The sequence below is a fragment of the Coregonus clupeaformis genome, unplaced genomic scaffold (genome assembly GCF_020615455.1).
Source record: "Coregonus clupeaformis isolate EN_2021a unplaced genomic scaffold, ASM2061545v1 scaf0182, whole genome shotgun sequence".
NCBI lineage: Eukaryota > Metazoa > Chordata > Actinopteri > Salmoniformes > Salmonidae > Coregonus > Coregonus clupeaformis.
In genome coordinates, this window is record NW_025533637.1 from 337,013 (window position 1) to 365,000 (window position 27,988).

The 27,988-nt window shown below is 40.4% G+C and overlaps 1 protein-coding gene across 5 annotated transcripts in view; it reads left to right on the forward strand.

Annotated features, from left to right (window-relative positions):
- LOC121556042 (cyclin-dependent kinase-like 5) overlaps nucleotides 1-27,988 on the forward strand; it is a 246,334-nt gene that overhangs the window by 145,792 nt on the left and 72,554 nt on the right. For all 5 annotated transcript variants that reach the window (XM_041869895.2, XM_041869896.2, XM_041869897.2 and 2 more), the window contains one exon: nucleotides 16,153-16,233. In XM_041869895.2, the coding sequence (XP_041725829.2) occupies nucleotides 16,153-16,233 (81 nt within the window). The remainder of the gene's footprint in view (nucleotides 1-16,152; nucleotides 16,234-27,988) is intronic.

Below are 27,988 nucleotides of genomic sequence, written 5' to 3' on the forward strand. Positions count from 1 at the left end.
ATTTAAGTATTCTCTCTCTCTCTGGTCTTATTTTCAGTATTCTCTCTCTCTGGTCTTATTTCCAGTATTTCTCTCTCTCTCTGGTCTTATTTCAGTATTTCTCTCTGGTCTTATTTCAGTATTCTCTCTCTCTCTCTGGTCTTATTTCAGTATTCTCTCTCTCTCTGGTCTTATTTCAGTATTTCTCTCTCTGGTCTTATTTCTGTTCTCTCTCTCTCTGGTCTTATTTCAGTATTCTCTCTCTCTCTGGTCTTATTTCAGTATTCTCTCTCTCTCTCTGGTCTTATTTCAGTATTCTCTCTCTCTGGTCTTATTTCAGTATTCTCTCTCTCTGGTCTTATTTCAGTATTCTCTCTCTCTCTGGTCTTATTTCAGTATTCTCTCTCTCTCTGGTCTTATTTCAGTATTCTCTCTCTCTGGTCTTATTTCAGTATTCTCTCTCTCTCTGGTCTTATTTCAGTATTCTTCTCTCTCTGGTCTTATTTCAGTATTTCTCTCTCTCTGGTCTTATTTCAGTATTTCTCTCTCTCTGGTCTTATTTCAGTATTCTCTCTCTCTCTGGTCTTATTTCAGTATTCTCTCTCTCTGGTCTTATTTCAGTATCTCTCTCTCTCTGGTCTTATTTCAGTATCTCTCTCTCTCTGGTCTTAATTCAGTATTCTCTCTCTCTGGTCTTATTTCAGTATTTCTCTCTCTCTGGTCTTATTTCAGTATTTCTCTCTCTCTGGTCTTGTTTCAGTATTCTCTCTCTCTCTCTGGTCTTATTTCAGTATTCTCTCTCTCTCTGGTCTTATTTCAGTATTCTCTCTCTCTCTCTCTGGTCTTATTTCAGTATTCTCTCTCTCTCTGTCTTATTTCAATTATTCTCTCTCTCTCTGGTCTTATTTCAGTATTTCTCTCTCTCTGGTCTTATTTCAGTATTCTCTCTCTCTGGTCTTGTCTCTCTCTCTGGTCTTATTTCAGTATTTCTCTCTCTCTCTGGTCTTATTTCAGTATTCTCTCTCTCTCTGGTCTTATTTCGTATTCTCTTCTCTCTGGTCTTATTTCAGTATTCTCTCTCTCTGGTCTTATTTCAGTATTCTCTCTCTCTCTGGTCTTATTTCTTATTTTCTCTCTCTCTGGTCTTATTTCAGTATTTCTCTCTCTCTGGTCTTATTTTCAGTATTTTCTCTCTCTCTCTGGTCTTATTTCAGTATTCTCTCTCTCTCTGGTCTTATTTCAGTATTTCTCTCTCTCTGGTCTTATTTTCAGTATTCTCTCTCTCTGGTCTTATTTCAGTATTTCTCTCTCTCTCTGGTCTTATTTCAGTATTCTCTCTCTCTCTCTGGTCTTATTTAGGTATTCTCTCTCTCTGGTCTTATTTCGGTATTCTCTCTCTCTCTGGTCTTATTTCGTATTCTCTCTCTCTCTCTGGTCTTATTTCAGTATTCTCTCTCTCTCTGGTATTATTTAGGTATTCTCTCTCTCTGGTCTTATTTAGGTATTCTCTCTCTCTCTGGTCTTATTTCAGTATTCTCTCTCTCTCTGGTCTTATTTCAGTATTCTCTCTCTCTGGTCTTATTTCAGTATTCTCTCTTCTCTCTGGTCTTATTTCAGTATTCTCTCTCTCTCTGGTCTTATTTCAGTATTTCTCTCTCTCTCTGGTCTTATTTCAGTATTCTCTCTCTCTCTCTGGTCTTATTTCAGTATTCTCTCTCTCTCTCTGGTCTTATTTCAGTATTCTCTCTCTCTGGTCTTATTTCAGTATTCTCTCTCTCTGGTCTTATTTCGTATTATCTTCTCTCTGGTCTTATTTCGTATTCTCTCTCTCTCTCTCTGGTCTTATTTCAGTATTTCTCTCTCTCTGGTCTTATTTCAGTATTCTCTCTCTCTCTGGTCTTATTTCAGTATTTTCTCTCTCTCTCTGGTCTTATTTCGGTATTCTCTCTCTCTGGTCTTATTTAAGTATTTCTCTCTCTGGTCTTATTTCAGTATTTCTCTCTCTCTCTGGTCTTATTTCAGTATTCTCTCTCTCTCTGGTCTTATTTCAGTATTCTCTCTCTCTGGTCTTATTTCAGTATTCTCTCTCTCTCTGGTCTTATTTCAGTATTCTCTCTCTCTCTGGTCTTATTTCAGTATTCTCTCTCTGGTCTTATTTCAGTATTCTCTCTCTCTGGTCTTATTTCAGTATTCTCTCTCTCTCTGGTCTTATTTCAGTATTCTTCTCTCTCTCTGGTCTTATTTCAGTATTCTCTCTCTCTGGTCTTATTTCAGTATTCTCTCTCTCTCTGGTCTTATTTCAGTATTTCTCTCTCTCTGGTCTTATTTTCAGTATTCTCTCTCTCTCTGGTCTTATTTCAGTATTCTCTCTCTCTGGTCTTATTTCAGTATTCTCTCTCTCTCTGGTCTTATTTCAGTATTCTCTCTCTCTCTCTGGTCTTATTTCAGTATTCTCTCTCTCTCTCTGGTCTTATTTCAGTATTCTCTCTCTCTCTCTGGTCTTATTTCAGTATTCTCTCTCTCTCTGGTCTTATTTCAGTATTCTCTCTCTCTCTCTCTCTGGTCTTATTTCAGTATTCTCTCTCTCTGGTCTTATTTCAGTATTCTCTCTCTCTGGTCTTATTTCAGTATTCTCTCTCTCTGGTCTTATTTCAGTATTCTCTCTCTCTGGTCTTATTTCAGTATTCTCTCTCTCTCTGATATTATTTCAGTATTCTCTCTGGTCTTATTTCAGTATTCTCTCTCTCTCTGGTCTTATTTCAATATTCTCTCTCTCTCTGGTCGTATTTCAGTATTCTCTCTCTCTCTGGTCTTATTTCAGTATTCTCTCTCTCTCTCTGGTCTTATTTCAGTATTCTCTCTCTGGTCTTATTTCAGTATTATCTCTCTCTCTCTGGTCTTATTTCAGTATTCTCTCTCTCTCTGGTCTTATTTCAGTATTCTCTCTCTCTGGTCTTATTTCAGTATTCTCTCTCTCTGGTCTTATTTCAGTATTCTCTCTCTCTCTGGTCTTATTTCAGTATTCTCTCTCTCTCTGGTCTTATTTCGGTATTCTCTCTCTCTCTCTGGTCTTATTTCAGTATTCTCTCTCTCTGGTCTTATTTCAGTATTCTCTCTCTCTCTGGTCTTATTTCAGTATTCTCTCTCTCTCTGGTCTTATTTCAGTATTTCTCTCTCTCTCTCTGGTCTTATTTCAGTATTCTCTCTCTCTGGTCTTATTTCAGTATTTCTCTCTCTCTCTGGTCTTATTTCGTATTCTCTCTCTCTCTCTGGTCTTATTTCAGTATTCTCTCTCTCTCTGGTCTTATTTCGGTATTCTCTCTCTCTGGTCTTATTTCAGTATTCTCTCTCTCTCTGGTCTTATTTCAGTATTCTCTCTCTCTCTGGTCTTATTTCAGTATTCTCTCTCTCTCTGGTCTTATTTCAGTATTCTCTCTCTCTCTGGTCTTATTTAGTATCTCTCTCTCTGGTCTTATTTCAGTATTCTCTCTCTCTCTGGTCTTATTTCAGTATTCTCTCTCTCTCTGGTCTTATTTCATATTCTCTCTCTCTCTCTGGTCTTATTTCAGTATTCTCTCTCTCTGGTCTTATTTCAGTATTCTCTCTCTCTGTTTATTTCAGTATTCTCTCTCTCTCTGGTCTTATTTCAGTATTCTCTCTCTCTCTCTGGTCTTATTTCAGTATTCTCTCTCTCTCTGGTCTTATTTCGGTATTCTCTCTCTCTCTGGTCTTATTTCATATTCTCTCTCTCTGGTCTTATTTCAGTATTCTCTCTCTCTGTGGTCTTATTTCAGTATTCTCTCTCTCTCTCTGGTCTTATTTCAGTATTCTCTCTCTCTGGTCTTATTTCAGTATTCTCTCTCTCTGGTCTTATTTCAGTATTCTCTGTCTCTCTGGTCTTATTTCAGTATTCTCTCTCTCTCTGGTCTTATTTAGGTATTCTCTCTCTCTGGTCTTATTTAGTATTCTCTCTCTCTCTCTGGTCTTGTTTCAGTATTTCTCTCTCTCTCTGGTCTTATTTAAGTATTCTCTCTCTCTCTGGTCTTATTTAGGTATTCTCTCTCTCTGGTCTTATTTTGCAGTATTCTCTCTCTCTCTGGTCTTATTTCAGTATTCTCTCTCTGGTCTTATTTTCAGATTATCTCTCTCTCTCTGGTCTTATTTCAGTATTCTCTCTCTCTCTGGTCTTATTTCAGTATTCTCTCTCTCTCTCTGGTCTTATTTTGGTATTTCTCTCTCTCTCTGGTCTTATTTCAGTATTCTCTCTCTCTCTGGTCTTATTTCAGTATTCTCTCTCTCTCTGGTCTTATTTCAGTATTCTCTCTCTCTCTGGTCTTATTTCAGTATTCTCTCTCTCTCTGGTCTTATTTCCAGTATTCTCTCTCTCTCTCTGGTCTTATTTCAGTATTCTCTCTCTCTCTGGTCTTATTTCAGTATTTCTCTCTCTCTGGTCTTATTTCAGTATTCTCTCTCTCTGGTCTTATTTAAGTATTCTCTCTCTCTGGTCTTATTTCGGTATTTTCTCTCTGGTCTTATTTCAGTATTCTCTCTCTCTGGTCTTATTTCAGTATTTCTCTCTCTGGTCTTATTTAGTATTTTCTCTCTCTCTGGTCTTATTTCTATTCTCTCTCTCTGGTCTTATTTGGTTTCTCTCTCTCTGGTCTTATTTCGGTATTCTCTCTCTCTCTCTGGTCTTATTTCAGTATTCTCTCTCTCTCTGGTCTTATTTCAGTATTCTCTCTCTCTCTGGTCTTATTTCAGTATTCTCTCTCTCTCTGGTCTTATTTCAGTATTCTCTCTCTCTCTGGTCTTATTTCAGTATTCTCTCTCTCTCTGGTCTTATTTCAGTATTCTCTCTCTCTGGTCTTATTTCAGTATTCTCTCTCTTTTCTCGGGTCTTATTTCGATTATCTTCTCTCTCTGGTCTTATTTAGTATTCTCTCTCTCTCTGGTCTTATTTCAGTATTCTCTCTCTCTCTGGTCTTATTTCAGTATTCTCTCTCTCTCTGGTCTTATTTCAGTATTATTCTCTCTCTCTGGTCTTATTTCAGTATTATCTCTCTCTGGTCTTATTTCAGTATTCTTCTCTCTCTGGTCTTATTTAGTATTTCTCTCTCTTGTCTTATTTCAGTATTCTCTCTCTCTGGTCTTATTTCAGTATTCTCTCTCTCTCTGGTCTTATTTCAGTATTCTCTCTCTCTGGTCTTATTTCAGTATTCTCTCTCTCTGGTCTTATTTCAGTATTCTCTCTCTCTCTGGTCTTATTTCAGTATTTCTCTCTCTCTGGTCTTATTTAGTATTCTCTCTCTCTCTGGTCTTATTTCAGTATTCTCTCTCTCTCTGGTCTTATTTCAGTATATCTCTCTCTCTGGTCTTATTTTTTATTCTCTCTCTCTGGTCTTATTTCAGTATTCTCTCTCTCTCTGGTCTTATTTCAGTATTTCTCTCTCTCTGGTCTTATTTCGGTTTCTTCTCTCTCTCTTGTCTTATTTCAGTATTCTCTCTCTCTCTCTGGTCTTATTTCAGTATTCTCTCTCTCTCTGGTCTTATTTCAGTATTCTCTCTCTCTCTGGTCTTATTTCAGTATTCTCTCTCTCTCTCTCTGGTCTTATTTCAGTATTTCTCTCTCTCTGGTCTTATTTTCAGTATTTCTCTCTCTGGTCTTATTTCAGTATTCTCTCTCTCTGGTCTTATTTCGGTATTTCTCTCTCTCTGGTCTTATTTCAGTATTCTCTCTCTCTGGTCTTATTTCAGTATTCTCTCTCTCTCTCTGGTCTTATTTCAGTATTCTCTCTCTCTCTCTCTGGTCTTATTTCGGTATTCTCTCTCTCTGGTCTTATTTCAGTATTCTCTCTCTCTCTCTGGTCTTATTTCAGTATTCTCTCTCTCTCTGGTCTTATTTCAGTATTCTCTCTCTCTCTCTGGTCTTATTTCAGTATTCTCTCTCTCTGGTCTTATTTCAGTATTCTCTCTCTCTGGTCTTATTTCAGTATTCTCTCTCTCTCTCTGGTCTTATTTCAGTATTCTCTCTCTCTCTGGTCTTATTTCAGTATTCTCTCTCTCTCTCTCTCTGGTCTTATTTAGGTATTCTCTCTCTCTGGTCTTATTTAGGTATTCTCTCTCTCTCTCTGGTCTTATTTCAGTATCTCTCTCTCTCTCTGGTCTTATTTCAGTATTCTCTCTCTCTCTGGTCTTATTTCAGTATTCTCTCTCTCTGGTCTTATTTCAGTATTCTCTCTCTCTCTGGTCTTATTTCAGTATTCTCTCTCTCTCTCTGGTCTTATTTCAGTATTTCTCTCTCTGGTCTTATTTCAGTATTCTCTCTCTCTGGTCTTATTTCAGTATTCTCTCTCTCTCTGGTCTTATTTCAGTATTCTCTCTCTCTGGTCTTATTTCAGTATTCTCTCTCTCTCTCTGGTCTTATTTCAGTATTCTCTCTCTCTCTCTGGTCTTATTTCAGTATTCTCTCTCTCTCTCTGGTCTTATTTCAGTATTCTCTCTCTCTGGTCTTATTTCAGTATTCTCTCTCTCTCTCTCTGGTCTTATTTCAGTATTCTCTCTCTCTCTGGTCTTATTTCAGTATTCTCTCTCTCTCTCTCTGGTCTTATTTCAGTATTCTCTCTCTCTCTGGTCTTATTTCAGTATTCTCTCTCTCTCTCTGGTATTATTTAGGTATTCTCTCTCTCTGGTCTTATTTAGGTATTCTCTCTCTCTCTCTGGTCTTATTTCAGTATTCTCTCTCTCTCTGGTCTTATTTCAGTATTCTCTCTCTCTCTCTGGTCTTATTTCAGTATTCTCTCTCTCTGGTGTTATTTCAGTATTATCTCTCTCTCTCTGGTCTTATTTCAGTATTCTCTCTCTCTCTGGTCTTATTTCAGTATTCTCTCTCTCTCTGGTCTTATTTCAGTATTCTCTCTCTCTGGTCTTATTTCAGTATTCTCTCTCTCTCTGGTCTTATTTCAGTATTTCTCTCTCTCTGGTCTTATTTCAGTATTCTCTCTCTCTCTCTGGTCTTATTTCAGTATTCTCTCTCTCTCTCTGGTCTTATTTTAATATTCTCTCTCTCTCTCTGGTCTTATTTCAGTATTCTCTCTCTCTCAGGTCTTATTTCAGTATTCTCTCTCTCTCTCTCTCTGGTCTTATTTCAGTATTCTCTCTCTCTCTGGTCTTATTTCAGTATTCTCTCTCTCTCTCTCTCTGGTCTTATTTCAGTATTCTCTCTCTCTCTGGTCTTATTTCAGTATTCTCTCTCTCTCTGGTCTTATTTCAGTATTCTCTCTCTCTGGTCTTATTTCAGTATTCTCTCTCTCTCTCTGGTCTTATTTCAGTATTCTCTCTCTCTCTCTCTCTGGTCTTATTTAGGTATTCTCTCTCTCTGGTCTTATTTAGGTATTCTCTCTCTCTGGTCTTATTTCAGTATTCTCTCTCTCTCTGGTCTTATTTCAGTATTCTCTCTCTCTCTGGTATTATTTAGGTATTCTCTCTCTCTGGTCTTATTTAGGTATTCTCTCTCTCTCTGGTCTTATTTCAGTATTCTCTCTCTCTCTGGTCTTATTTCAGTATTCTCTCTCTCTGGTCTTATTTCAGTATTCTCTCTCTCTGGTCTTATTTCAGTATTATCTCTCTCTCTCTGGTCTTATTTCAGTATTCTCTCTCTCTCTCTGGTCTTATTTCAGTATTCTCTCTCTCTCTGGTCTTATTTCAGTATTCTCTCTCTCTGGTCTTATTTCAGTATTCTCTCTCTCTCTGGTCTTATTTCAGTATTCTCTCTCTCTGGTCTTATTTCAGTATTCTCTCTCTCTCTCTGGTCTTATTTCAGTATTCTCTCTCTCTCTCTGGTCTTATTTAGGTATTCTCTCTCTCTGGTCTTATTTAGGTATTCTCTCTCTGGTCTTATTTACGTATTATCTCTCTCTCTCTGGTCTTATTTCAGTATTCTCTCTCTCTCTGGTCTTATTTCAGTATTCTCTCTCTCTGGTCTTATTTCAGTATTCTCTCTCTCTGGTCTTATTTCAGTATTCTCTCTCTCTGGTCTTATTTCAGTATTCTCTCTCTCTGGTCTTATTTCAGTATTCTCTCTCTCTCTGGTCTTATTTCAGTATTCTCTCTCTCTGGTCTTATTTCAGTATTCTCTCTCTCTGGTCTTATTTCAGTATTCTCTCTCTCTGGTCTTATTTCAGTATTCTCTCTCTCTCTGGTCTTATTTCCATTATTCTCTCTCTCTGGTCTTATTTCAGTATTCTCTCTCTCTCTCTGGTCTTATTTCAGTATTCTCTCTCTCTGGTCTTATTTCAGTATTCTCTCTCTCTCTGGTCTTATTTCAGTATTCTCTCTCTCTGGTCTTATTTCAGTATTCTCTCTCTCTGGTCTTATTTCAGTATTCTCTCTCTCTCTGGTCTTATTTCAGTATTCTCTCTCTCTGGTCTTATTTAGGTATTCTCTCTCTCTCTCTGGTCTTATTTCAGTATTCTCTCTCTCTCTGGTCTTATTTCAGTATTCTCTCTCTCTCTCTGGTCTTATTTCAGTATTCTCTCTCTCTGGTGTTATTTCAGTATTATCTCTCTCTCTCTGGTCTTATTTCAGTATTCTCTCTCTCTCTCTGGTCTTATTTCAGTATTCTCTCTCTCTCTGGTCTTATTTCAGTATTCTCTCTCTCTGGTCTTATTTCAGTATTCTCTCTCTCTCTCTGGTCTTATTTCAGTATTCTCTCTCTCTGGTCTTATTTCAGTATTCTCTCTCTCTCTGGTCTTATTTCAGTATTCTCTCTCTCTCTCTGGTCTTATTTAGGTATTCTCTCTCTCTGGTCTTATTTCAGTATTCTCTCTGGTCTTATTTCAGTATTATCTCTCTCTCTCTGGTCTTATTTCAGTATTCTCTCTCTCTCTGGTCTTATTTCAGTATTCTCTCTCTCTGGTCTTATTTCAGTATTCTCTCTCTCTGGTCTTATTTCAGTATTCTCTCTCTCTCTCTGGTCTTATTTCAGTATTCTCTCTCTCTGGTCTTATTTCAGTATTCTCTCTCTCTCTGGTCTTATTTCAGTATTCTCTCTCTCTCTGGTCTTATTTCAGTATTCTCTCTCTCTCTCTGGTCTTATTTCAGTATTCTCTCTCTCTGGTCTTATTTAGGTATTCTCTCTCTCTCTCTCTCTCTGGTCTTATTTCAGTATTCTCTCTCTCTCTGGTCTTATTTCAGTATTCTCTCTCTCTGGTCTTATTTCAGTATTCTTCTCTCTCTGGTCTTATTTCAGTATCTCTCTCTCTCTCTGGTCTTATTTCAGTATTCTCTCTCTCTCTCTGGTCTTATTTCAGTATTTCTCTCTCTGGTCTTATTTCAGTATTCTCTCTCTCTCTGGTCTTATTTCAGTATTCTCTCTCTCTGGTCTTATTTCAGTATTCTCTCTCTCTCTGGTCTTATTTCAGTATTCTCTCTCTCTCTGGTCTTATTTCAGTATCTCTCTCTCTCTGGTCTTATTTCAGTATTCTCTCTCTCTCTGGTCTTATTTCAGTATTCTCTCTCTCTGGTCTTATTTCAGTATTCTCTCTCTCTGGTCTTATTTCAGTATTCTCTCTCTCTGGTCTTATTTCAGTATTCTCTCTCTCTCTCTGGTCTTATTTCAGTATTCTCTCTCTCTGGTCTTATTTCAGTATTCTCTCTCTCTCTGGTCTTATTTCAGTATTCTCTCTCTCTCTCTCTGGTCTTATTTCAGTATTCTCTCTCTCTCTGGTCTTATTTCAGTATTCTCTCTCTGGTCTTATTTCAGTATTTCTCTCTCTCTGGTCTTATTTCAGTATTCTCTCTCTCTCTCTCTGGTCTTATTTCAGTATTCTCTCTCTCTGGTCTTATTTCAGTATTCTCTCTCTGGTCTTATTTCAGCATTCTCTCTCTCTCTCTCTGGTCTTATTTCAGTATTCTCTCTCTCTCTGGTCTTATTTCAGTATTTCTCTCTCTCTCTGGTCTTATTTCAGTATTCTCTCTCTGGTCTTATTTCAGTATTCTCTCTCTCTCTCTGGTCTTATTTCAGTATTCTCTCTCTCTCTCTGGTCTTATTTCAGTATTCTCTCTCTCTCTGGTCTTATTTCAGTATGCTCTCTCTCTCTGGTCTTATTTCAGTATTCTCTCTCTCTCTGGTCTTATTTCAGTATTTCTCTCTCTCTGGTCTTATTTCGGTATTCTCTCTCTCTCTGGTCTTATTTCAGTATTCTCTCTCTCTCTCTGGTCTTATTTCAGTATTTCTCTCTCTCTCTGGTCTTATTTCAGTATTCTCTCTCTCTGGTCTTATTTTTATTCTCTCTCTGGTCTTATTTCAGTATTCTCTCTCTCTCTCTGGTCTTATTTCAGTATTCTCTCTCTCTCTGGTCTTATTTCAGTATTCTCTCTCTCTGGTCTTATTTCAGTATTTCTCTCTCTCTGGTCTTATTTCAGTATTTCTCTCTCTCTGGTCTTATTTCAGTATTTCTCTCTCTCTCTGGTCTTATTTCAGTATTTCTCTCTCTCTCTGGTCTTATTTCAGTATTCTCTCTCTCTCTGGTCTTATTTCAGTATTCTCTCTCTCTCTGGTCTTATTTCAGTATTCTCTCTCTCTCTGGTCTTATTTCAGTATTCTCTCTCTCTCTGGTCTTATTTCAGTATTTTCTCTCTCTCTCTGGTCTTATTTCAGTATTCTCTCTCTCTGGTCTTATTTCAGTATTCTCTCTCTCTCTGGTCTTATTTCAGTATTCTCTCTCTCTCTCTGGTCTTATTTCGGTATTCTCTCTCTCTGGTCTTATTTCAGTATTCTCTCTCTCTCTGGTCTTATTTCAGTATTCTCTCTCTCTCTGGTCTTATTTCAGTATTCTCTCTCTCTGGTCTTATTTCAGTATTCTCTCTCTCTGGTCTTATTTCAGTATTCTCTCTCTCTCTCTGGTCTTATTTCAGTATTCTCTCTCTCTCTGGTCTTATTTCAGTATTCTCTCTCTCTCTGGTCTTATTTCAGTATTCTCTCTCTCTGGTCTTATTTCAGTATTCTCTCTCTCTCTCTGGTCTTATTTCAGTATTTCTCTCTCTCTGGTCTTATTTCAGTATTCTCTCTCTCTCTCTGGTCTTATTTCAGTATTCTCTCTCTCTCTCTCTGGTCTTATTTCAGTATTCTCTCTCTCTCTGGTCTTATTTCAGTATTCTCTCTCTCTCTGGTCTTATTTCAGTATTCTCTCTCTCTCTCTGGTCTTATTTCAGTATTCTCTCTCTCTCTGGTCTTATTTCAGTATTCTCTCTCTCTGGTCTTATTTCAGTATTCTCTCTCTGGTCTTATTTCAGTATTATCTCTCTCTCTCTGGTCTTATTTCAGTATTCTCTCTCTCTCTGGTCTTATTTCAGTATTCTCTCTCTCTCTGGTCTTATTTCAGTATTCTCTCTCTCTCTCTGGTCTTATTTCAGTATTCTCTCTCTCTGGTCTTATTTCAGTATTCTCTCTCTCTGGTCTTATTTCAGTATTCTCTCTCTCTCTCTGGTCTTATTTCAGTATTCTCTCTCTCTCTGGTCTTATTTAGGTATTCTCTCTCTCTCTCTCTCTCTGGTCTTATTTCAGTATTCTCTCTCTCTCTGGTCTTATTTCAGTATTCTCTCTCTGGTCTTATTTCAGTATTCTCTCTCTCTGGTCTTATTTCAGTATTCTCTCTCTCTCTGGTCTTATTTCAGTATTCTCTCTCTCTGGTCTTATTTCAGTATTCTCTCTCTCTCTCTCTCTCTGGTCTTATTTCAGTATTCTCTCTCTCTCTGGTCTTATTTCAGTATTCTCTCTCTCTGGTCTTATTTCAGTATTCTCTCTCTCTCTGGTCTTATTTCAGTATTCTCTCTCTCTGGTCTTATTTCAGTATTCTCTCTCTCTCTGGTCTTATTTCAGTATTCTCTCTCTCTGGTCTTATTTCAGTATTCTTCTCTCTCTGGTCTTATTTCAGTATTCTCTCTCTCTGGTCTTATTTCAGTATTCTCTCTCTCTGGTCTTATTTCAGTATTCTCTCTCTCTGGTCTTATTTCAGCATTCTCTCTCTCTCTCTCTCTGGTCTTATTTCAGTATTCTCTCTCTCTGGTCTTATTTCAGTATTCTCTTTCTCTCTGGTCTTATTTCAGTATTCTTTCTCTCTCTGGTCTTATTTCAGTATTCTCTCTCTGGTCTTATTTCAGTATTATCTCTCTCTCTCTGGTCTTATTTCAGTATTCTCTCTCTCTCTGGTCGTATTTCAGTATTCTCTCTCTCTCTGGTCTTATTTCAGTATTCTCTCTCTCTCTCTTGTCTTATTTCAGTATTCTCTCTCTGGTCATATTTCAGTATTCTCTCTCTCTGGTCTTATTTCAGGATTCTCTCTCTCTGGTCTTATTTCAGTATTCTCTCTCTCTCTGGTCTTATTTCAGTATTCTCTCTCTCTCTGGTCTTATTTCAGTATTCTCTCTCTCTCTGGTCTTATTTCAGTATTCTCTCTCTCTCTGGTCTTATTTCAGTATTCTCTCTCTCTGGTCTTATTTCAGTATTCTCTCTCTCTCTCTGGTCTTATTTCAGTATTTTCTCTCTCTCTGGTCTTATTTCAGTATTCTCTCTCTCTCTGGTCTTATTTCAGTATTCTCTCTCTCTGGTCTTATTTCAGTATTCTCTCTCTCTCTCTGGTCTTATTTCAGTATTCTCTCTCTCTCTGGTCTTATTTCAGTATTCTCTCTCTCTGGTCTTATTTCAGTATTCTCTCTCTCTGGTCTTATTTCAGTATTCTCTCTCTCTCTCTGGTCTTATTTCAGTATTCTCTCTCTCTCTCTGGTCTTATTTCAGTATTCTCTCTCTCTCTGGTCTTATTTCAGTATTCTCTCTCTCTCTGGTCTTATTTCAGTATTTCTCTCTCTCTGGTCTTATTTCAGTATTCTCTCTCTCTCTGGTCTTATTTCAGTATTCTCTCTCTCTGGTCTTATTTCAGTATTCTCTCTCTCTCTGATATTATTTCAGTATTCTCTCTGGTCTTATTTCAGTATTCTCTCTCTCTCTCTGGTCTTATTTCAGTATTCTCTCTCTCTCTCTGGTCTTATTTCAGTATTCTCTCTCTCTCTGGTCTTATTTCAGTATTCTCTCTCTCTCTCTGGTCTTATTTCAGTATTATCTCTCTCTCTCTGGTCTTATTTCAGTATTCTCTCTCTCTCTGGTCTTATTTCAGTATTCTCTCTCTCTCTCTCTGGTCTTATTTCAGTATTCTCTCTCTCTCTGGTCTTATTTCAGTATTCTCTCTCTCTCTGGTCTTATTTCAGTATTCTCTCTCTCTGGTCTTATTTCAGTATTCTCTCTCTCTCTCTGGTCTTATTTCAGTATTCTCTCTCTCTCTCTCTGGTCTTATTTAGGTATTCTCTCTCTCTGGTCTTATTTAGGTATTCTCTCTCTCTGGTCTTATTTCAGTATTCTCTCTCTCTGGTCTTATTTCAGTATTCTCTCTCTCTCTGGTCTTATTTCAGTATTCTCTCTCTCTGGTCTTATTTAGGTATTCTCTCTCTCTCTCTGGTCTTATTTCAGTATTCTCTCTCTCTCTGGTCTTATTTCAGTATTCTCTCTCTCTCTGGTCTTATTTCAGTATTCTCTCTCTCTGGTCTTATTTCAGTATTATCTCTCTCTCTCTGGTCTTATTTCAGTATTCTCTCTCTCTCTGGTCTTATTTCAGTATTCTCTCTCTCTGGTCTTATTTCAGTATTCTCTCTCTCTGGTCTTATTTCAGTATTCTCTCTCTCTGGTCTTATTTCAGTATTCTCTCTCTCTGGTCTTATTTCAGTATTCTCTCTCTCTGGTCTTATTTCAGTATTATCTCTTTCTCTCTGGTCTTATTTCAGTATTCTCTCTCTCTCTGGTCTTATTTCAGTATTTCTCTCTCTCTGGTCTTATTTCGTATTCTCTCTCTCTCTGGTCTTATTTCAGTATTCTCTCTCTCTGGTCTTATTTAAGTATCTCTCTCTCTCTGGTCTTATTTCAGTATTATCTCTCTCTCTCTGGTCTTATTTCAGTATTCTCTCTCTCTCTCTCTCTGGTCTTATTTCATTATTCTCTCTCTCTCTCTGGTCTTATTTCAGTATTCTCTCTCTCTCTCTGGTCTTATTTCAGTATTCTCTCTCTCTCTGGTCATATTTCAGTATTCTCTCTCTCGGTCTTATTTCAGTATTCTCTCTCTCTGGTCTTATTTCAGTATTCTCTCTCTCTGGTCTTATTTCAGTATTCTCTCTATCTCTCTCTGGTCTTATTTCAGTATTCTCTCTCTCTCTCTGGTCTTAGTTCTGTATTCTCTCTCTCTCTCTGGTCTTATTTCAGTATTCTCTCTCTCTCTCTCTGGTCTTATTTCAGTATTCTCTCTCTCTCTCTCTGGTCTTATTTCAGTATTCTCTCTCTCTGGTCTTATTTCAGTATTCTCTCTCTCTGGTCTTATTTCAGTATTCTCTCTCTCTCTCTTGTCTTATTTCAGTATTCTCTCTCTCTCTCTGGTCTTATTTCAGTATTATCTCTCTCTCTGGTCTTATTTCAGCATTCTCTCTCTCTCTGGTCTTATTTCAGTATTCTCTCTCTCTCTCTCTGGTCTTATTTAAGTATTCTCTCTCTCTCTCTCTGGTCTTATTTCAGTATTCTATCTCTGGTCTTATTTCAGTATTCTCTCTCTCTGGTCTTATTTCAGTATTCTCTCTCTCTCTCTGTTCTTATTTCAGTATTCTCTCTCTCTCTCTGGTCTTATTTCAGTATTCTCTCTCTCTCTCTGGTCTTATTTCAGTATTCTCTCTCTCTCTCTGGTCTTATTTCAGTATTCTCTCTCTCTGGTCTTATTTCAGTATTCTCTCTCTCTCTGGTCTTATTTCAGTATTCTCTCTCTCTCTGGTCTTATTTCAGTATTCTCTCTCTCTCTCTGGTCTTATTTCAGTATTCTCTCTCTCTCTCTGGTCTTATTTCAGTATTCTCTCTCTCTCTCTGTTCTTATTTCAGTATTCTCTCTCTCTCTCTGGTCTTATTTCAGTATTCTCTCTCTCTGGTCTTATTTCAGTATTCTCTCCCTCTCTGGTCTTATTTCAGTATTCTCTCTCTCTCTGGTCTTATTTCAGTATTCTCTCTCTCTCTCTGGTCTTATTTCAGTATTCTCTCTCTCTCTCTGGTCTTATTTCAGTATTCTCTCTCTCTCTCTGGTCTTATTTCAGTATTCTCTCTCTCTCTCTCTGGTCTTATTTCAGTATTCTCTCTCTCTCTGGTCTTATTTCAGTATTCTCTCTCTCTCTGGTCTTATTTCAGTATTCTCTCTCTCTCTGGTCTTATTTCAGTATTCTCTCTCTCTCTCTGGTCTTATTTCAGTATTCTCTCTCTCTGGCTGTGGCTGATTGGATCACAGTGACACATCATGTATCTCCATTCTGCTGTGAGGAGAGGTTCAGATCATTACTGACTGGCTGGTCTTTCTGGCTGGTGTTACTGACTGTCTGGCTTGTTGACTAACTGACAGGCTGGTTGACTGGCTGGCTGGTTGACTGTCTGGCTGGCTGGCTAGCTGGCTGGTTGACTGGCTGGCTGGTTGACTGGCTGGCTGGTTGACTGACTGGCTGGTTGACTGACTGGCTGGTTGACTGGCTGGCTGGTTGACTGGCTGGCTGGTTGACTGACTGGCTGGTTGACTGGCTGGCTGGTTGATTGTCTGGCTGGCTGGCTAGCTGGCTGGTTGACTGGCTGGCTGGTTGACTGGCTGGCTGGTTGACTGACTGGCTGGTTGACTGGCTGGTTGACTGGCTGGTTGACTGGCTGGCTGGTTGATTGTCTGGCTGGCTGGCTAGCTGGCTGGTTGACTGGCTGGCTGGTTGACTGGCTGGCTGGTTGACTGACTGGCTGGTTGACTGGCTGGTTGACTGGCTGGTTGACTGACTGGCTGGTTGACTGGCTGGCTGGTTGACTGGCTGGCTGGTTGACTGGCTGGCTGGTTGACTGGCTGGCTGGTTGTCTGGCTGGCTGGTTGACTGGCTGGCTGGTTGTCTGGCTGGCTGGTTGACTGGCTGGTTGACTGGCTGGTTGACTGACTGGCTGGTTGACTGGCTGGCTGGTTGACTGGCTGGCTGGTTGACTGACTGGCTGGTTGACTGACTGGCTGGTTGACTGGTTGCTGATGGTAGTAGAGGCATGACTATAAAACTAAGCATTTGTTATGTGTGTTTCAGTTCCCAGCAGTGAACCACCCCACCACCCTGGAGAGGAAGTACCTGGGGCTCATCAGTGGAGCCCTGCTGGACCTCATGAAGGTAAGGTCAGAGGTCAGGAGTTAAAGGTCAGGGATGCTACTGGGGTTAGGTTTAGGGTTATACTGATTCACACTGAATAGTAGGGCATGACTCTCCATTCCATTAAAACACATGCCTGTAATGTATCTGTGATGTATCTGTAATGTGATGTCATGTAGCTGTAATGTAATGTATATGTAATGTAATGTACAGTTGAAGTCGGAAGTTTACATACACTTAGGTTGGAGTCATTAAACCTTGTTTTTCAAACTATCGTTTTGGCAAGTCGGTTAGGACATCTACTTTGTGCATGACACAAGTAATTTTTCCAACAATTGTTTACAGACAGATTATTTCACTTATAATTCACTGTATCACAATTCCAGTGGGTCAGAAGTTTACATACACTAAGTTGACTGTGCCTTTAAACAGCTTGGAAAATTGTCATGGCTTTAGAAGCTTCTGATAGGCTAATTGACATAATTTGAGTCAATTGGAGGTGTACCTGTGGATGTATTTCAAGGCCTACCTTCAAACTCAGTGCCTCTTTGCTTGACATCATGGGAAAATCAAAAGAAATCAGCCAAGACCTCAGAAAAAACATTGTAGCCCTCCACAAGTCTGGTTCGTCCTTGGGAGCATTTTCCAAATGCCTGAAGGTACCACGTTCATCTGTACAAACAATAGTACGCAAGTATAAACACCATGGGACCACGCAGCCATCATACCGCTCAGGAAGGAGACGCGTTCTGTCTCCTAGAGATGAACGTACTTTGGTGCGAAAAGTGCAAATCAATCCCAGAACAACAGCAAAGGACCTTGTGAAGATGCTTGAGGAAACAGGTACAAAAGTATCTATATCCACAGTAAAACGAGTCCTATATCGACATAACCTGAAAGGCCGCTCAGCAAGGAAGAAGCCACTGCTCCAAAACCGCCATAAAAAGCCAGACTACGGTGTGCAACTGCACATGGGGACAAAGATTGTGCTTTTTGGAGAAATGTCCTATAGTCTGATGAAACAAAAATAGAACTGTTTGGCCATAATGACCATAGTTATGTTTGGAGGAAATAGGGGGTCGCTTGCAAGCCGAAGAACACCATCCCAACCGTGAAGCACGGTGGTGGCAGCATCATGCTGTGGGGGTGCTTTGCTGCAGGAGGGACTGGTGCACTTCACAAAATAGATGGCATCATGAGGAAGGAAAATTATGTGGATATATTGAAGCAACATCTCAAGATATCAGTCAGGAAGTTACAGCTTGGTCGCAAATGGGTCTTCCAAATGGACAATGACCCCAAGCATACTTCCAAATTTGTGGCAAAATGTCTTAAGGACAACAAAGTCAAGGTATTGGAGTGGCCATCACAAAGCCCTGACCTCAATCCTATAGAAAATTTGTGGGCAGAACTGAAAAAGCGTGTTTGAGCAAGGAGGCCTACAAACCTGACTCAGTTACCCCAGCTCTGTCAGGAGGAATGGGCCAAAATTCACCCAACTTATTGTGGGAAGCTTGTGGTAGGCTACCCGAAACGTTTGACCCAAGTTAAACAATTTAAAGGCAATGCTACCAAATACTAATTGAGTGTATGTAAACTTCTGACCCACTGGGAATGTGATGAAAGAAATAAAAGCTGAAATAAATCATTCTCTCTACTATTATTCTGACATTTCACATTCTTAAAATAAAGTGGTGATCCTAACTGACCTAAGACAGGGAATTTTTCTTGGATTAAATGTCAGGAATTGTGAAAAACTGAGTTTAAATGTATTTGGCTAAGGTGTATGTAAACTTCCAACTTCAACTGTATCTGTAATGTAATATAATGTATCTGTAATGTATTTGTCATGTACAGTGTATTCGGAAAGTATTCAGATACCTTGACTTTTTCCTCATTTTGTTACGTTACAGCCTTATTCTAAAATGGATTTAAAAAAAATTCCCCCTCATCAATCTATACACAATACCCCATAATGACAAAGCAAAAACAGGTTTTAAAAAACGGAAATATCACATTTACATAAGTATTCAGACCCTTTACTCAGTACTTTGTTGAAGCACCTTTGGCAGCGATTACAGCCTTGAGTCTTCTTGGGTATGACGCTACAAGCTTGGCACACCTGTATTTGGGGAGTTTCTCCCATTCTTCTCTGCAGATCCTCTCAAGCTCTGTTAGGTTGGATGGGGAGCGTCGCTACACAGCTATTTTCAGGTCTCTCCAGAGATGTTCGATCGGGTTCAAGTCTGGCTGGGCCGCTCAAGGACATTCAGAGACTTGTCCCGAAGCCGCTCCTGCATTGTCTTGGCTGTGTTCTTAGGGTCTTTGTCCTGTTGGAAGGTGAACCTTCACCCCCAGTCTGAGGTCCTGAGCACTCTGGAGCAGGTTTTCATCAAGGATCTCTCTGTACTTTGCGCTGTTCATCTTTGCCTCGATCCTGACTATCAATCAATCAATCAATCAATCAAATGTGTTTATGAAGCCCTTTTTACATCAGCAGATGTCACAAAGTGCTATACAGAAACCCAGCCTAAAACCCCAAACAGAAAGCAATGCAGATGTAGAAGCACGGTGGCTAGGGAAAAACTCCCTAGAAAGGCAGAAACCTAGGAAGAAACCTAGAGAGGAACCAGGCTCTGAGGGGTGGCCAGTCCCCTTCTGGCTGTGCCGGGTGGAGATTATAACAGTACATGGCCATTAAGGCCAGATTTTTCTCCAAGATGTTCAAACGTTCATAGATGACCAGCAGGGTCAAATAATAATCACAGTGGTTGTAGTGGTAGCAACAGGTCAGTACATCAGGAGTAAATGTCACTTGGCTTTTCATAGCCGGGCATTTAGAGGTTGAAATAGCAGGTGTGGTAGAGAGAGAGAGTTGAAAACAGCAGGTCTGGGACAAGGTAGCACGTCCGGTGAACAGGTCAGGGTTCCATAGCCGCAGGCAGAGAGTGGAAACTGGAGCAGCAGCACGACCAGGTGGACTGGGGACAGCCAGGAGTCATCAGGCCAGGTAGTCCTGATGCATGGTCCTAGGGCTCAGGTCCTCCGGGATGGGAGGGAGAGAGAGATAATTAGAGGGAGCATACTTAAATTCACACAGGACACCGGATAAGACAGGAGAATAACACCAAATATAACAGACTAATCCTAGCCCCCCGGCACATAGACTACTGCAGCATAGATAGTGAAGGCTGAGACGGGGGGGGGGGTCGGGGGACACTGTGGCCTCGTCCGACGATACCACTGGACAGGGCCAACCATTATAGACAGAATACCAGCTGACTGCTTTGGGTCATTTAAAAAAAAAAAAATTATTTAACCAGGTAAGAAGCCAGTTGAGAACAAGTTCTCATTTACAACTGCGACCTGGCCAAGATAAAGCAAAGCAGTGCGATAAAAACAACAACACAGAGTTACATATGGGGTAAAACAAAACATAAAGTCAAAAATACCACAGAAAATATATATACAGTGTGTGCAAATGTAGCAAGTTATGGAGGTAAGGCAATAAATAGGCTATAGTGCAAAATAATTACAATTAGTATTAACACTGGAATGATAGATGTGCAAAAGATGATGTGCAAATAGAGATACTGGGGTGCAAATGAGCAAAATAAATAACAATATGGGGATGAGGTAGTTGGGTGGGCTAATTTCAGATGGGCTGTGTACAGGTGTAGTGATCGGTAATCTGCTCTGACAACTGATGCTTAAATTTAGTGAGGGAGATAAGAGTCTCCAGCTTCAGAGATTTTTGCAGTTCGTTCCAGTCATTGGCAGCAGAGAACTGGAAGGAATGGCGGCCAAAGGAGGTGTTGGCTTTGGGGATGACCAGTGAGATATACCTGCTGGAGCGCAGACTACGGGTGGGTGTTGCTATGGTGACCAGTGAGCTAAGATAAGACGGGGATTTGCCTAGCAGTGATTTATAGATGACCTGGAGCCAGTGGGTTTGACGACAAATATGTAGTGAGGGCCAGCCAACAAGAGCGTACAGGTCACAATGGTGGGTAGTATACAGTGGGGAAAAAAAGTATTTAGTCAGCCACCAATTGTGCAAGTTCTCCCACTTAAAAAGATGAGAGAGGCCTGTAATTTTCATCATAGGTACACGTCAACTATGACAGACAAAATGAGAAAAGAAAATCCAGAAAATCACATTGTAGGATTTTTTATGAATTTATTTGCAAATTATGGTGGAAAATAAGTATTTGGTCAATAACAAAAGTTTCTCAATACTTTGTTATATACCCTTTGTTGGCAATGACACAGGTCAAACGTTTTCTGTAAGTCTTCACAAGGTTTTCACACACTGTTGCTGGTATTTTGGCCCATTCCTCCATGCAGATCTCCTCTAGAGCAGTGATGTTTTGGGGCTGTCGCTGGGCAACACGGACTTTCAACTCCCTCCAAAGATTTTCTATGGGGTTGAGATCTGGAGACTGGCTAGGCCAATCCAGGACCTTGAAATGCTTCTACGAAGCCACTCCTTCGTTGCCCGGGCGGTGTGTTTGGGATCATTGTCATGCTGAAAGACCCAGCCACGTTTCATCTTCAATGCCCTTGCTGATGGAAGGAGGTTTTCACTCAAAATCTCACGATACATGGCCCCATTCATTCTTTCCTTTACACGGATCAGTCGTCCTGGTCCCTTTGCAAAAAAACAGCCCCAAAGCATGATGTTTTCACCCCCATGCTTCACAGTAGGTATGGTGTTCTTTGGATGCAACTCAGCATTCTTTGTCCTCCAAACACGACGAGTTGAGTTTTTACCAAAAAGTTCTATTTTGGTTTCATCTGACCATATGACATTCTCCCAATCCTCTTCTGGATCATCCAAATGCACTCTAGCAAACTTCAGACGGGCCTGGACATGTACTGGCTTAAGCAGGGGGACATGTCTGGCACTGCAGGATTTGAGTCCCTGGCGGCGTAGTGTGTTACTGATGGTAGGCTTTGTTACTTTGGTCCCAGCTCTCTGCAGGTCATTCACTAGGTCCCCCGGTGTGGTTCTGGGATTTTTGCTCACCATTCTTGTGATCATTTTGACCCCACAGGGTGAGATCTTGCGTGGAGCCCCAGATCGAGGGAGATTATCAGTGGTCTTGTATGTCTTCCATTTCCTAATAATTGCTCCCACAGTTGATTTCTTTAAACCAAGCTGCTTACCTATTGCAGATTCAGTCTTCCCAGCCTGGTGCAGGTCTACAATTTTGTTTCTGGTGTCCTTTGACAGCTCTTTGGTCTTGGCCATAGTGGAGTTTGGAGTGTGACTGTTTGAGGTTGTGGACAGGTGTCTTTTATACTGATAACAAGTTCAAACAGGTGCCATTAATACAGGTAACAGAGGAGCCTCTTAAAGAAGAAGTTACAGGTCTGTGAGAGCCAGAAATCTTGCTTGTTTGTAGGTGACCAAATACTTATTTTCCACCATAATTTGCAAATAAATTCTTTAAAAATCCTACAATGTGATTTTCTGGATATTTTTTCTCAATTTGTCTGTCATAGTTGACATGTACCTATGATGAAAATTACAGGCCTCTCTCATCTTTTTAAGTGGGAGAACTTGCACAATTGGTGGCTGACTAAATACTTTTTCCCCCCACTGTATCTGTAATTTAATGTATCTACAGTACCAGTCAATATTTTGGACACACCTACTCATTCAAGGGTTTTTCTTTATTTTTTTTACAATTTTCTACATTGTAGAATAATAGTGATGACATCAAAACTATGAAGTAACACATATGGAATCATGTAGTAACCAAAAAAGTGTTCAACAAATCAAAATATATTATAGCCACCCTTTGCCTTGATGACAGCTTTGTACACTCTTGGCATTCTCTCAACCAGCTTCACCTGGAATGCTTTTCCAACAGTCTTGAAGGAGTTCCCACATATGCTGAGCACTTGTTGACTGCTTTTCCTTCACTCTGCCGTCCGACTCATCCCAAACCATCTCAATTGGATTGAGGTCAGGTAATTGTGGAGGCCAGGTCATCTGATGCAGCACTCCATCACTCTCCTTCTTGGTCAAATAGCCCTTACACAGCCTGGAGGTGTGTTGGGTCATTGTCCTGTTGAAAAACAAATGATAGACCCACTAAGCCCAAACCAGATGGGATGGCGTATCGCTGCAGAATGCTGTGGTAGCCATGCTGGTTAAGTGTGCCTTGAATTCTAAATAAATCACTGACAGTGTCACCAGCAAAGCACTCCCACACCATCACACCTCCTCCTCCATGCTTCACGGTGGGAACTACACATGCGGAGATGATCTGTTCACCCACACCGCGACTCACAAAGACACGGCGGTTGGAACCCAAAATCTCAGATTTGGACTCCAGACCAAAGGACACATTTCCACCGGTCTAATGTCCATTGCTTGTGTTTCTTGGTCCAAGCAGGTCTCTTCTTCTTATTGGTGTCCTTTTATTAGTGGTTTCTTTTTAGCAATTCGACCATGAAGGACTGATTCACACAGTCTCCTCTGAACAGTTGATGTTGAGATGTGTCTTTGACTTGAACTCTGTGAAGCATTTACTAGGGCTGCAATTTCTGAGGCTGGTAATGCTAATGAACTTATCCTCTGCAGCAAAGGTATCTCTGGGTCTTCCATTCCTGTGGTGATCCTCATGAGAGCCAGTTTCATCATAGCGCTTGTTGGTTTTTGCGACTGCACTTGAAGAAACTTTCAAAGTTCTTGACATTTTCCGTATTGACTGACCTTAATGTCTTAAAGTATTGATGGACTGTCGTTTCTCTTTGCTTATTTGAGCTGTTCTTGCCATAATATGGACTTGGTCTTTTACCAAATAGGGCTATTTTCTGTATACCACCCCTACCTTGTCACAACACAACTGATTGGATCAAACGCATTAAGAATGAAAAACAATCCACAAATTAACTTTTAAGAAGGCACACCTGTTAATTGAAATGCATTCCAGGTGACTACTTCATGAAGCTGGTTGAGAGAATGCCAAGAGTGTGCAAAGCTGTCATCAAGGCAAAGGGTGGCTATTTGAAGAATCTCAAATATAAAATATATTTTGATTTGTTGAACATTTTTTTGGTTACTACATGATTCCATATGTGTTATTTCATAGTTTTGATATCTTCACTATTATTGTACAATGTAGAAAATAGTAAAAATAAAGAAAAACCCTTGAATGAGTAGGTGTGTCCAAACTATTGATTGTTAGTGTAAATGTAATGCAATGTATCTGTAATGTAATGCGATGCAGTGCCTTAGACCACTGCGCCACTCTACTGTTGCTTCTCTCTGTTTTCCCCATCTGTTGATGTAAACAGACTGTGATCTGTAGCTGTAAACAGACTGTGATCTGTAGCTGTAAACAGACTGATATGTAGCTGTAAACAGACTGATATGTAGCTGTAAACAGACTGTGATCTGTAGCTGTAAACAGACTGATATGTAGCTGTAAACAGACTGTGATCTGTAGCTGTAAACAGACTGATATGTAGCTGTAAACAGACTGATATGTAGCTGTAAACAGACTGATATGTAGCTGTAAACAGACTGTGATCTGTAGCTGTAAACAGACTGATATGTAGCTGTAAACAGACTGATATGTAGCTGTAAACAGACTGTGATCTGTAGCTGTAAACAGACTGATATGTAGCTGTAAACAGACTGATATGTAGCTGTAAACAGACTGATATGTAGCTGTAAACAGACTGTGATCTGTAGCTGTAAACAGACTGTGATATGTAACTGTAAACAGACTGTGATCTGTAGCTGTAAACAGACTGTGATCAGTAGCTGTAAACAGACTGTGATCTGTAGCTGTAAACAGACTGATATGTAGCTGTAAACAGACTGATATGTAGCTGTAAACAGACTGTGATCTGTAGCTGTAAACAGACTGTGATCTGTAGCTGTAAACAGACTGTGATCTGTAGCTGTAAACAGACTGTGATCTGTAGCTGTAAACAGACTGTGATCTGTAGCTGTAAACAGACTGATATGTAGCTGTAAACAGACTGATATGTAGCTGTAAACAGACTGTGATCTGTAGCTGTAAACAGACTGATATGTAGCTGTAAACAGACTGTGATCTGTAGCTGTAAACAGACTGATATGTAGCTGTAAACAGACTGATATGTAGCTGTAAACAGACTGATATGTAGCTGTAAACAGACTGTGATCTGTAGCTGTAAACAGACTGATATGTAGCTGTAAACAGACTGATATGTAGCTGTAAACAGACTGTGATCTGTAGCTGTAAACAGACTGATATGTAGCTGTAAACAGACTGATATGTAGCTGTAAACAGACTGTGATCTGTAGCTGTAAACAGACTGTGATATGTAACTGTAAACAGACTCTGATCTGTAGCTGTAGACAGACTGTGATCAGTAGCTGTAAACATACTGTGATCTGTAGCTGTAAACAGACTGTGATCTGTAGCTGTAAACAGACTGTGATATGTAACTGTAAACAGACTGTGATCTGTAGCTGTAAACAGACTGTGATCAGTAGCTGTAAACAGACTGTGATCTGTAGCTGTAAACAGACTGATCTGTAGCTGTAAACACACTGATATGTAGCTGTAAACAGACTGTGATCTGTAGCTGTAAACAGACTGTGATATGTAACTGTAAACAGACTGTGATCTGCAGCTGTAAACAGACTGTGATCAGTAGCTGTAAACAGACTGTGATCTGTAGCTGTAAACAGACTGATATGTAGCTGTAAACAGACTGATATGTAGCTGTAAACAGACTGATATGTAGCTGTAAACAGACTGTGATCTGTAGCTGTAAACAGACTGTGATCTGTAGCTGTAAACAGACTGTGATCTGTAGCTGTAAACAGACTGTGATCTGTAGCTGTAAACAGACTGTGATCTGTAGCTGTAAACAGACTGATATGTAGCTGTAAACAGACTGTGATCAGTAGCTGTAAACAGACTGTGATCTGTAGCTGTAAACAGACTGTGATCTGTAGCTGTAAACAGACTGATATGTAGCTGTAAACAGACTGTGATCTGTAGCTGTAAACAGACTGTGATATGTAACTGTAAACAGACTGTGATCTGTAGCTGTAAACAGACTGTGATCAGTAGCTGTAAACAGACTGTGATCTGTAGCTGTAAACAGACTGATCTGTAGCTGTAAACAGACTGATATGTAGCTGTAAACAGACTGATATGTAGCTGTAAACAGACTGTGACCTGTAGCTGTAAACAGACTGTGATATGTAACTGTAAACAGACTGTGATCAGTAGCTGTAAACAGACTGTGATCAGTAGCTGTAAACAGACTGTGATCTGTAGCTGTAAACAGACTGATCTGTAGCTGTAAACAGACTGATATGTAGCTGTAAACAGACTGATATGTAGCTGTAAACAGACTGATCTGTAGCTGTAAACAGACTGTGATCTGTAGCTGTAAACAGACTGAGCTACACGGGACCTACCACTGACTACTGCATCCTACCACTGACTACTGCATCCTACCTCTGACTACTGCATCCTACTCCTGACTACTGTATTTACCACGGACTACTGCATCCTACTCCTGACTACTGTATTTCACCACTGACTACTGCATCCTACCCCTGACTACTGTATCCTACCACTGACTACTGCATCCTACCACTGACTACTGCATCCTACCGCTGACTACTGCATCCTACTCCTGACTACTGTATTTCACCACTGACTACTGCATCCTATCCCTGACTACTGTATTTTACCACTGACTACTGCATCCTACCCCTGACTACTGCATCCTACCTCTGACTACTGCATCTTACCACTACTACTGCATCCTACCACTGACTACTGTATCCTACTTCTGACTACTGTATTTTACCACTGACTACTGCATCCTACCCCTGACTACTGTATTTACCACTGACTACTGCATCCTACCACTGACTACTATATCCTACTGCTGACTACTGCATCTTACCACTACTACTGCATCCTACCACTGACTACTGCATCCTACCCCTGACTACTGCATCCTACCTCTGACTACTGCATCTTACCACTACTACTGCATCCTACCACTGACTACTGTATCCTACCCCTGACTACTGTATTTTACCACTGACTACTGCATCCTACCCCTGACTACTGTATTTACCACTGACTACTGCATCCTACCACTGACTACTATATCCTGCTGCTGACTACTGCATCTTACCACTACTACTGCATCCTACCTCTGACTACTGCATCTTACCACTACTACTGCATCCTACCACTGACTACTGCATCCTACCGCTGACTACTGCATCCTACCACTGACTACTGCATCCTACCCCTGACTACTGTATTTTACCACTGACTACTATATCCTACCGCTGACTACTGCATCCTACCGCTGACTACTGTATTTACCACTGACTACTATATCCTACCACTGACTACTGCATCCTACCGCTGACTACTGTATTTACCACTGACTACTGCATCCTACCACTGACTACTATATCCTACTGCTGACTACTGCATCTTACCACTACTACTGCATCCTACCACTGACTACTGCATCCTACCGCTGAGTACTGCATCCTACCACTGACTACTGCATCCTACCGCTGACTACTGCATCCTACCACTGACTACTGCATCCTACCCCTGACTACTGTATTTTACCACTGACTACTATATCCTACCGCTGACTACTGCATCCTACCCCTGACTACTGTATTTCACCACTGACAACTGCATCCTACCCCTGACTACTGTATCCTACCCCTGACTACTGTATTTTACCACTGACTACTGTATTTTACCACGGACTACTATATCCTACCCCTGACTACTGTATTTCACCACTGACAACTGCATCCTACCCCTGACTACTGTATCCTACCCCTGACTACTGTATTTTACCACTGACTACTGTATTTTACCACTGAATACTGCATCCTACCACTGACTACTGTATTTTACCACTGACTACTGCATCCTACCCCTGACTACTGCATCCTACCACTGACTACTGCATCCTACCACTGACTACTGCATCCTTCCACTACTACTGCATCCTACCACTGACTACTGCATCCTACTGCTGACTACTGCATCCTTCCACTGACTACTGCATCCTACTGCTGACTACTGCATCCTTCCACTGACTACTACATCCTACCACTGACTACTGCATCCTACCACTGACTACTGCATCCTACTGCTGACTACTGCATCCTACCACTGACTACTGCATCCTACCACTGACTACTGCATCCTACCACTGACTACTGCATCCTTCCACTACTACTGCATCCTACCACTGACTACTGCATCCTACTGCTGACTACTGCATCCTTCCACTGACTACTGCATCCTACTGCTGACTACTGCATCCTTCCACTGACTACTACATCCTACTGCTGACTACTGCATCCTACCACTGACTACTGCATCCTACTGCTGACTACTGCATCCTACCACTAACTACTGCATCCTACCACTAACTACTGCATCCTACCACTGACTACTGCATCCTACTGCTGACTACTGCATCCTACTGCTGACTACTGCATCCTACCCCTGACTACTGCATCCTACCCCTGAATACTGCATCCTACCACTAACTACTGCATCCTACCACTGACTACTGCATCCTACTGCTGACTACTGCATCCTACTGCTGACTACTGCATCCTACCCCTGACTACTGTATTTCACCACTGACAACTGCATCCTACCCCTGACTACTGCATCCTACCACTGACTACTGCATCCTACTGCTGACTACTGCATCCTACCACTAACTACTGCATCCTACCACTAAC